The 11541-nt window shown below is 49.3% G+C and overlaps 1 protein-coding gene across 1 annotated transcript in view; it reads left to right on the top strand.

The window, feature by feature from the left end:
- Positions 1–9056, top strand: part of KCNK9 (potassium two pore domain channel subfamily K member 9) — a 48705-nt gene extending 39649 nt beyond the window's left edge. Inside the window, exon 2 of the mRNA XM_003792856.2 lies at positions 8203–9056. Coding sequence (XP_003792904.1) covers positions 8203–9056 — 854 coding nt within the window. The remainder of the gene's footprint in view (positions 1–8202) is intronic.
- The last annotated feature ends 2485 nt before the right edge of the window (positions 9057–11541 follow it).

The raw sequence follows: 11541 nt of genomic DNA on the forward strand, positions 1-11541 counted from the left end.
CAGAAAGGGGGGAGAGGAGGGAGACAGAGGGAAAGATGGGGGGAGGAAAGGAGAGAGAGACAGAGACAGAAAGGGGGGAGAGGAGGGAGACAGAGGGAAAGATGGGGGAGGAAAGGAGAGAGAGACAGAGACAGAAAGGGGGGAGAGGAGGGAGACAGAGGGAAAGGTAGGGGAAGAGGGGAGAGAGAGACAGAAAGTAGGGTGGGAGATGGGGGAGGGAGACAGAGGGGAAGAGAGGGGAAGAGAGAGGCAGAAAGGGAGAGGGGAGAGGAAGAGGGGAAGAGAAGGGAAGGGGAGAGAGACAGGAAGAGGGAAAGAGAGGGAGGGAGACAGGGGGGAAGAGAGGGAAAGTGAGAAGCAAGAGAGAATCAGGAGGAGGGTCTGAGCTGGGCCCCTGCTGGCTGTGGCTGAGTCATATGGGCCACTCTGCTTGCAATGAACTCTGTGGCCCAGCTGTGTGTCCAGGAGCAGGAGGGGTCATAGTGGGTGGACACCTTCAGTCTCTGCTATAACCTACCTGCTTCTGTTGCTTTGAAACAAAATGAGCTTTCTCAGTGTAGAGGCCCTGGGAGCAAAGTTGCTGCCCTCCAGTCCTCGCTGATGCTATTGTGAACGTGAAATGGCTTCAGCTGTAGCAGCTAGAGCTTAGAGCAAGGCCACACACCCGTCCCAGCCTGCATGGTGCAGGGTCCTTGGGGTCTGCATCACCTAACTATTTGTTAGGGGTGCAGAGTCCCTCCTGATACAGAACCTGCATTGCAGTGAGACCCCAGGTGACCTTGTCCATGCAGATGTCCAAGTCTGGGAAGCCAGGCCTTAGAAGTCACAAACACAACCCCCTTTAATGTGGCTCCTTGCCCCAGCTTATCTCCGGGCTGACTCATACTTGTTTCACAGGTGAGAGCTGCCCATGGCACTTAGGTCCCTGTGTGTGCAGAGCTAGGGGCAGAGTACCTTCCTGCAGATGGTGGCATTGGAGCAGGGCCCAGAGAGAGGGGAGCGATCTGTCCTGTGGAGGGGCAGCAGCAGTCTGAACAAAGCCTGGGTGGGGGGCCGGTGCTCTCACCTGGTCAGGTGTGGCTGGAACTTAGAGCTTGAGTAACTTGGCATTCGAGGCTCTTGCTCTTCTGATCTGGTGGAACTGCTGGTCTAAGTGCACCTGCTCCCTTTCCCGCACTTCTGAGAAAGGCCCCCACAGAAACAAAGCCTGAGATTTAACATTTTTCACTTGGTTTTACTGCTTTAAAGCTAAATGTACCACTCAACCCTTAATGAGTGGGGATTAGGACCTAGCTTGGTTTTAAATTTTCTTATTCTCCCATGAACTTTTCAAAAGCCAACCATTATATATATTTTCCTATGCATTTTGTTCTTAAATACAGGTTCGTTTTCTCACATTTTCTTGTGCTGTTGTTTTGGGTGTGTGTGAGAGAGGATTTATTTACTAGTGAGGAAGGTAGGTGAGTAAAGGGACAAGACGGAGGGGATTTTGCTGGAAAGGGATGGAGAAGGTCTGAAGGAAAACCCCCACTTCTCATGAGCATTGGAAAGGTGTGGCCACCGTGCCTGCCACCACACCTTGGCCACTTGGGTGGCTGATAACGTGGTTTAGGATCTCACTTGGGAGCTGGGAAAGACGCTTTGCCCAAGGGTGCAGGGTGAGTGTTTTTCACTTTCCCTGCAGAGAAATTACCACCTGCCTTGCAAAGGGCGCCACCCCTAGGTGAATTAAGGAGTGTGAAACATTTTAGCTCAGTTCCGGGCCCTTATCATTTGTTATATTTTGTCAATGCTGAAATGTCATCGATTGGGGGTAGTTTGACAGAAAACACTCACCATGTGACACTCACCCCTCTATGAAAGAGACGGGAGACTGTCAGCCGGCCAAAGATGCCTGGGTCTTGGCTGCCGTCCCAGGAGGAGATGGCGGGTGGCCCCTGTGCCCACATCAGCGTTTCTTTGGTGGCCCAAGCCCCCGCCAGAGGGCACCCTTGCACCTGCGGTGACCGGTCCCAAAGCCCTTCCTGTGAGCTGCCTGGAAACCAGGAAGGCCAGGGGCTTTTCCTGTCATTGCCACTAGTCCCCCCACATTTTCTATGAGCCTCTTTCAAAGGCAAACTTATTTGGTGCATGAACGACCCCCAGCCCCTTCGGGGGAATGTGATCCCAGCCTTCTGTGGTTCCCCCCCAGTCTGTGCCCACTGTCTCAGTCACTGTCCCCCATGCCCCCAGAGAGGGGAAGAGAGGGGAGAGCTGTGAGCCACAGAGAGGGTGAGCCATGCACACTCAGCAGCCCAGGGGTGGGTGCCCTGCTGGGGTGGGTGGTGTGAGTATGGGGACTCCTCCCTGCTCATCCCCTCCCCTTGGCTTTCCTGGCCCTCTTCAGGAAGGGGGAGAAGGGATAGGTGTGGGAAGGGCCTTTAGGGCTCTGCTAAGGCAGGATCCTCACCCAAGGCTGGTTCCACACAGAACGGGAGAGGAAAAAGACCTGTTGTTGGAAATTTGTGCTTCGCAAACTGGAATGTTTTAAAAAAAATCAAATATTTAGTCTCTTTTTCCCCTTAAGGCATAAAATGAAGGGAAATCAAAAGGGAACTGAAGTTCTTTTTGGAAATTAATAACAAATTATATGAGGAAATTGCTCTCATTAAATAAAACACCAAATCTGCCAGACTTTCCTTTAGGGAGCAGAGGGCCAAATGTTGAACAAGCTAGTCCTCAGGGCCTCTAGTGGCTCCGAGAACAGCCAAAGGCTTGGGACTTGGGGCCCTCATTTCTGAATGGCTACGAGGACGTGAGTGACAGGCCCTGCCTGTATGGGGTAAGCAAGGGCCTGGGACAGAGATCCTGTGCATCTCCATGTATGTGCTTGGGTCCAGGGGCTGTGAATGACCCAGAGTGACCCTGGTTAGTAGGTTGTGGGGCTCCCTGGTGCTGTGTGTGAAGCCATCTTGCTACTTTGCTCATCTGTGAAATGGGGCCAGCTGGGGACCCCTGTCTCAGCAACCTAACAAGGATGGAGAAAAAGTGAGCAGGATGGGAGCCATGGGGTTTCTGTGGGTGTCCCACTGCCCCACCCCATGTCTCTTCTGTCATTCTCTCTCCTCCCTTTCACCATTTCTGGAGCAGGTGTAACCTCTGTTTTTGACGCACAGATAGTCTATTTTGTCCTATTTTGTCTGGCCTGTGCCGTGGTTTAGGATGTTTAATTAGACACTAATTAGATAGGACATTTTAAAAATCTATATTTCTAATTTCTAGCTTTTCTTTAAAACTCAGAAAACTGAGTCATTCTGGTCTACATCCTGGGTATTGGGATCGGGTGCATCTGCTCTGTGGAGGACCCAGCTTCCCAGCTGGCCAGGGTCTGCCCAGAGTCTGGTCACCATCCCAGCCCACCTCCCTTAGACAGAGCTGAGGCAGCTTCTAAGCATGAGATGCCAGGAAATGTGAATCAAAAAATGCTTTGTTAACAAAACTGTTATTTATCATTGGTAGTCACGTTTAGGTATTACAAAACATACTCTTGGTTGAATGCTAAACGCTAGTGGTCAAAACACTGGCTGGGGCTAAAAGATTTGGGTGTAAGTAGGGGCTTACTCTTGGACAGGTAAATGTCTTCTGTAGGGCTCCATGGCTCTGAGATCAAGGGTATTCTCCTCTGTGATTGGGGCTCATCCTCATGTTGTGGAAATGACTGCAGTGGCTCCGGACCTCACATCCTGGCAGGAAAGGACAAAAACCTCCCTGGTTCAGGGCTTGGCTAGTGCCTCAGTCAGAGCTCATCAGAAGCACCACTCCCCTCTCAGACTGAGTGGGAGACCCAGCCTGTGTGATGACACCAAATAGAGACTGGGGTCTGTTGTACTGCAAAGAAGGGGACTTGAGACTGGACAGCCCCTGTGATGTGCTGTGTAACTGAGGCTGCTTCATTTCACATTTATAGAAGAGAAAGTCGAGGCTTAGAGAATGCAAGATGGCTTGCCCAAGGTTATGGTTGGTAAGTGGGAGATAGAGCCAGAGTCAGAACTTGGACCTGCTGATTTCTTGCCCGGAAGCCTGCTTAGTCCCTTCTGCCCCACCTCTGTCCCTGTGGAGCCCATGAATCACTTTCCTCCTGGTGTTTGTCGCACCTGGGTCTTAATCATTCTGAGCTCATTTGAGGGCTTGAGCAGGGCAGGCACCTGTGGGTGGGTGCGTGGGATGCCTGCACAGGATTCAGCAGGGTGCCAGCCAGGGGCATCTGGGTCAGGCAGCTCCTATGTCCAGCGAGCCCCTTCTCAGAGCCACCCAAGTCATGCTTTGATGGGATTTGCACCTATTTTAATTCCTGCCAGCACAAAACCTTGCATGTCCTGCACACATATTTCACTCTTCTGGCAGCAAATTTCGATGTCCAAATACTTGCATGGCCATCTCCTTCCATGTTGGGCAGTCAGTCTGGCCCTAGACACCTGTGGGCTGGGGAGATTGCCAGGATCACCTCTCACCCGTGCTCCTTGAGAGGTCTGAACCTCATGGCAAGGGCAGTGGACGTCTACAGGCTGGAGGGTGGGGGTGATGAGTGCTGTGAGCTAGGGAAGGGCAGGGCCAGGGGGCTGGTGGGGCAGGGCAGGCCAATCAGATGAAACCGTCTACAGGGTGACTCACCAGAGCTCCCTCCTTCTGTGCTACTTACTGTCCAGGCCACTTGAAGAAAAATCGCTTCTGATCTTTACTAGCAGGATGTGGGGACGACAAATCTGGTATGCAGGTTTGGGGCCAGAAAATGTTGATTTCCTCCAGTAAATATATCACATCTGGAACTGTTAGCATTACTATTTATTAAGTTTGCAACAATCTATTGTCATTCTCCAGCAACCATCTGTCTTGGCATCAGCTGCACAGGTGAGCTATGCAGAGAGGTAGTGGAACTCCTGTCCTTTGTCTTTTATATTTACCCTGTTTCCTGAGGTAGACTCTTTGCTGAAGCCCCAAGTTTCCATCTGGTAGCCTTCCCAGGCAGATGAGCTTCCTTCAGTAATCATGTGGTTCAGATCTACTGGTAACGAAGTCTGGTTTTATTTAATCTGAAAATGTCTTTCCTCAGTCTAAGGATATTTTCTTTGGATCTAGAATTCGAGGTTACCAGTCTTGTCTCTGCACTCTTTAAGGTTAGGATCCCACTATTTCCTGGCCTCCATCATTTATAACTAGAAGGAAGCAGGGTAAAGTTGCTGTGCCTCGGATGTGAGGTGTGGTTTCTCTCTGGATGCTTTCAAGATTCTTTGACTTTGAGCAGTTTGACCCTGGGTGCAGTTTTCTTTGTGTTTATCTTGCTTGCGGTTCACTGAATTTTTTGAATCTGTCAGTTTGTGTCTTTCAATTTTGTACCTTCTGATATCATCTTACATATCCTCAAAGCTTTAGTCTAACCTTTGTTCCTCTCTGTTTTGTTTGAATAAGGTTTTTTAAAATTAAGTAGCTTAAACGCCCACCAACCCAGGAATGGATTAACAAGCTGTGGTATGTGTATACCATGGAATACTATTCAGCCATTAAAAAGATGGAGACTTTACATATTTTGTATTAACCTGGATTGAGTTGGAACACATTCTTCTTAGTAAAGCATCACAAGAACGGAGAAGCAAGAAGCCAATGTACTCAATTCTAATATGAAGGCAGTAGATGAGCTAATACAAGGGGGGGGTTTAGAGGAATGAGGGATGGGGAGAGGGAGGGGAAGTGGGGGTCATGGTGTATGGCACATCTCTCAAAGGTGGGACACATAAGAGGGACTTTATCTGGCAAATGCAATCAGTGTAATCTAATTCTTTGTACCCTCCCTGAATCCCAAAAGATATAAAGGAGAAATTTTAGAATAGTGTTAATATAAAATATGATGAAGAAAATGTTTGGTAATAATAAAATGTGATTTGAAATGGGAAAAGATTAAAAAAATTAAGTACCTTTCTGGAGTAGAAATGGTATTTGTTACATGGGTGAATTGCATAGTGGTGAAGTCAAGGCTTTAATATACTCATCACCTGCAGGGTGTATGTTGTACCCAGTAGGTAATTTTCCCTCATCTTCCCACCCTCCCCCTTCTGAGTCTCTCCAGCGTCCATTAAGTCACTCTGTATGACCAAGCATGCCCACTGCTCAGTTCCCACTTCAACCAAGGCAGGGCTTTGGTTTCAGATTGGACAGTTTTCATCAATAGGAAAGTGGAAAGAGCGCACAGTAGATCTCTCCACTTTTTCTGGCCTGACTCCAATACTGTCGTGTCATGTCATCTCTCCTTTTGTAAAGACCAAGGGACTTGTGAGGGGACAGAACTCAGTGGCATCTGGGGGAGTGGTATTAAGGGCCAGAGAGGGTGAGAAGACCTTTCATAGGCAAATGTGTGATGTCACTTCTCTAGTGAGAGTTTGGTCCAGGGGCAAGTGGGTCTGGCCCGGTATGCATGAGGGAGGGACACGGGCAGACTGAGCCTTGAGTGAGAAAGCCCTGGTGGAGAAGTATAGGCTGGAGCAGTCAGTGGGGCCTCCTGCAGAGATAGTGATGGTAGGGGTGGAGGTCTTGAGGTCTGATGGGGCCCCACTGTGGATCAGGCCCAGGGCTAAGTGCTGTCTGGTCTTAGCAGAGCCATAGAACAGTCCCACCTGGGAACTATTATTGTCCCATATGACAGATTCAAAAAACCTGAAGCCCACAGTAATGCAGCTGGTTAAGTGATCATGAGCATGTGGCTTAGGGTCACATTAAGGATACCTTTCTTGATGGGACAGGAGTTTAGATGTTGGAAGATCAGGCTTATCTTCTAACTTCTCAGTCCAAATACTGTCCATGATCCAGGTTCTTTGTGGGCAGTATTTGTCCCAGAACTTGAACTAGAACCTACCAAATCCTGTGTTCCTCTGTCGTACTGGGCATGCTTTCCCCTGGCTCTGACATTATCCCTGACAGGCTGGGGGCTCTGCAACCCCCCCCTTCCAGCACCATGGTCCTCATTTTGAATGTAGGAAACAGGCTTGACTTAGCTGCGGTAGAGGGTCAATGGAGTCACAAAGAGAGTTTCAGAAGTACTGATGTGGCCGTTAAGGATGGTTTCCTTTCCTCCATTAAGGCTACGTCCATGTAGTGGTAGAAATTTATATATTTCTTTATTAAAGAAATATCTCACTTTCTAGGTGCAGGGAATAGTGCACACAGCACTGACATCTCACTCCACCCTTACCTTTCTTGATTCAAAGTCTCTGCTTTTAAGCCTCATTCTTGGTGGTTGGAAACTCTGGGCTCAAATCCCAAATCTGAAGAAATCAAGTCACCCTGCTAGTTTTCTTGGTGGAGTTGGCACCATTATGTCTGCTTTATAGGGTTGTTTTGAGGTTAGAATGAAAAGATTTAGCACAGTGCCAGGTATGTGACAGAATTCTAATTCCTTGATTCTTGGTGGCAGTCCATGGTGGGCATGAATAATTTTCTCGCTTGGGCTTGGTGCCTCAGTAGTGAATATGTTCTTTCTTTAAAAACTTAGCATTACTCTGAGACAACAGTGGGATGCCACCCAAATCCCTCTAAACCGAATCACAAGGGATATTTTATTGGTTCTCCCCTGTTCTCTCCCCCTGCTGCAATGCCCCACCCAATTCTGCCCCAACCCTCATGTGACTTTTTTTTTTTTTTTGAGACAGAGTCTCATTCTGTCATCCTAGGTAGAGTGCCATAGTATCATCATAGCTCACAGCAACCTCCAACTCTTGGGCTCAAACAATCCTCCTGCCTCAACTTCCTGGGTAACAGGAACTACAGGCACCAGTCACCATGCCTGGCTAATTTTTCTATTTTTATTAGAGATGGGGTCTTGCTCTAGCTCAGTCTGGTCTTGAACTCCTGAGGACCCACCTCCCAGAGTGCTGGGATAACAGCTGAGCGTAACCCACTGCTGACTCTTTCTGATTGGTTCTCCCTGGTTTTCTTCCCTGCTGACTCTTTCTGATTGGTTCTCCCTGGTTTTCTTCCCTGCTGACTCTTCTGATTGGTTCTCCCTGGTTTTCTTCCCTGCTGACTCTTCTGATTGGTTCTCCCTGGTTTTCTTCCCCTCCCTCCGGGACCTGGGCATGCCCTGACTCCCCTCCCACATACACCAGAATGTCCGGCATGCATGCCCACCCTGAGCCCTCTGCTCACCTGTTTTTCCTGTCCTTCTCATCCCCCCAGGTTACGGACATGCTGCCCCTGGCACTGACGCAGGCAAGGCCTTCTGCATGTTCTATGCCGTGCTGGGCATCCCGCTGACGCTGGTCATGTTCCAGAGCCTGGGCGAGCGCATGAACACCTTCGTGCGCTACCTGCTGAAGCGCATTAAGAAGTGCTGCGGCATGCGCAACACCGAGGTGTCCATGGAGAACATGGTGACCGTCGGCTTCTTCTCCTGCATGGGCACGCTGTGCATCGGGGCCGCCGCCTTCTCCCAGTGCGAGGAGTGGAGCTTCTTCCACGCCTACTACTACTGCTTTATCACCTTGACCACCATCGGGTTCGGGGACTACGTAGCCCTGCAGAGCAAGGGGGCTCTGCAGAGAAAGCCGCTCTACGTGGCCTTCAGCTTCATGTACATCCTGGTGGGGCTGACGGTCATCGGGGCTTTCCTCAACCTGGTGGTTCTCCGCTTCTTGACCATGAATGGCGATGAAGAGGAGCAGGACCTTGAAGGCAGAGCAGCCCTACCCGAGGGAAATGGAGAGCGCCCCGGCGGCCGTGGCCGCAGGGAGCGACGGTCGGCCAGGTCCAGGTACAAGGCGAACATCGCAGATCTGCTGTCTGTGTGCACCTGCTCGTGCTACCGCCCGCGGGATGCTGGTGGTGACCCCCCTGAGGAGGTGGAGGTGCCGCAGAACTCCAACAGTGCCAAGCCCCCCAATTCCTTACAACCCATCTCTTTCCAGATGGAGGAGATCTCTCCAAGCACATTAAAACACGGCCTCTTTCCATCCCCCATTAGCTCCGTCTCTCCCGGGCTGCACAGCTTTAACGACCACAACAGGCTGATGAGACGCCGCAAGTCTATTTAGGCTTGGGAGGGCGGCAGGAAAGTCATTGTCATGGTCGACATTCAGTTCCACCGGTCCAACTCGTCTTTTCTTTCTTATTTATTTATTATTATCCTTTATTATTATTGTCATCATTTCTTTCTCTCCTTTCTTGGTCTCTTGGTCTCATTTTCTCCCCACCTCTTTAGCTAGACAGAGCAGGCCAAAGGGAAGAGAAAGGCCCGTCCTCCTTGGAAACTCGCCTCTGAGCGTGAAGCTGGATGTCTTCCCTTCTGCCCCCAAGAGCATGCCTTATATCTCCCGACCTGCCCACCTCTGCGGTGGCTTTCCCAAGACCACAGAGGCAGAGCGGAGAGATCCCCAGCCCAAAGTCACACCTAGCTGGGAGTCTGCACTGCCCCCCACAGGGGTCTCTGACTGGACTCCTCCCCCCAGGACTGCATGACTGTGCCTGTGTGGTGTGAGAGTGTGTGTGCTTGTGTGTGCGTGTAATGTGACAAAATAGAAAGTAGTAGCAAGTTTTCTTTCCCATTACACGATTATGCCTTAGCCTGCTTTGGCTGCCTCCAAATGAAAAAGAAAAAGAAAAAAACCACCCCCCACCAAATTGAAAAAAACAGAAAAGCACCATGAGGTTTTTGATGTATTGTGTTGCCAAATCAAGCACGTTTCACAGACAGTCCTTATCCCAGATATGTCCTGATTATATTTTTTAAATGCTAGGTTCTAAATTAACTTTTTTTAGGGAGTGGGCAGACAAGTGAACCTGGATCCTTTTAGGCTTGCCAGTTCAAACATTTTTAACAAACACACACTTCATTAAACTGATATGCCATTATCAACACAAGAAAACAAAAGTAACAGTGGAATAATCAAAAGTCAACACTATTAATTTATCGAAAACTTTTTAATTTCATCATCTCCACTTCCAACAATTTACCATGAAACTGGAATTGTCAGGAGAAACTGGAAAGTTGTTGGAACCACAGAGTGTATTCCCTCTCACTGATGGCAGTTCTGTGCGGCGTCTGCCTGCATGAATAAGAATTACAGTTTTGGAATGCTTGGAAGAGAATGGGCATTAGTATGTGGATGTGGTTTATTTTCCTAATGAGACATGACAGGGCGTTCCTCATTAAAATTCATATATATATTTCAAGAAAGAGTGTCTCTAGTTGCATTTATTTGTAAATAGGAGAAAGTTCATGTTGGTCTCAGGAAGAGTTTAGAGGCAAGGATCTGTGTCTTGGTCTACTGGGAACTTGCCGATCTCAGGGGACAATTTTGTCTGAGCAGTAAAGAAGTTCTTCCTCACACTGAATAGGGGATTGCCCCCAAGGGAAGAGCTGCTAACCTCATGAGAGCAGTTTAGCTTGTAGAATATAGTACATAGGAGGGCCTTAGGGTGGCAGGAATAAAGGACAGTTTGACCTCCCACTTCCCAGAGGGGACTTTAATTTCCCTCATTACCATCTCTGCCATTTCTACAAATCACCCATCCACCCATCCTCCCATTCCCCCTTTCCGTAAGCTGGAAGTTCATGGCTCTTGGACGGAAATGGACTTTGGCTGTACTACTCAGAAGGAGCACGTTCACGGGCCTGTCTCAAGGCCGCGGCGGCATCTCCCAGAAAGGAGGCTTTGCTCCCTAGAAAGAGTAGACCGAGAGGATTTCTTAAGAGACAGCACCCGAACGCTATCTTGGCCACTGGGCTGAACCACAGGAGCACTCAAGACTCCTCTGAGAAGGCTGTGCATGCACTTTAATGCTACACCCCTTGTTGAAACCCCCCCTTCGTCTAAAACTCAGGGCCTTCGAAGGAGTCTGCGAACCTCAGATTCTCTAGGCCAAAGTTGACAGTTCTCAACTGGAAAGGTCTTTATCAATTTACTCATTTTAAGATTTTGTTTTGTGGAATGCCCTGTGCAGGCCCTGGAGTGTGTCCAGAGAATAGAAGCAGCCCTTCTTTTTATGTGCATTTTTCTCTTTGAAGAGCTGGCTGCTTGGCGGTTTGGAGGAGGCTGCCTGGGATAAACGTGGGGGCTCTCCTGAAGACCTTCGTAAGATGTGGCCTCAGATGGGGGGTGGGGGTGTGATCTTTGATCTATTAATGTCACTGAAGATGAGTGATTTGTTCAATGTCGCAGAGCTGGTCCTTGATAGAACTGAGACAGGTGTCTCAGTCTGGAGTCCAGGAGGGGCCAAGGAGCCATCACCACCACACCAAGGTGGGCCGACTCAGCTCTCAGATGAGGGAGCCTGCTCTGTTTCCCCACAGGGGCAGGCACCAGGCCCTGGAGGGAGCTGGGGGACAGCCGGGTGGGACAATGGCTCAATCTTCATACAGAGCTGGTTCCCCCACTGAAATGTCTGCATATGGTGGTCACATGGGCCAACTTCTGCTTGAACGCTTAAGGTAACAAGGAGCTCCTCTCTTTGCAGGAAATATGGAAAACACCATTTTCACAGAGTTGACTTTTAAAAAATAGGATTAAGGATGAAGTC

This window comes from Otolemur garnettii, unplaced genomic scaffold, assembly GCF_000181295.1.
Source record: "Otolemur garnettii isolate 467f Iridium unplaced genomic scaffold, OtoGar3 scaffold00062, whole genome shotgun sequence".
NCBI classification, from domain to species: Eukaryota; Metazoa; Chordata; class Mammalia; order Primates; family Galagidae; genus Otolemur; species Otolemur garnettii.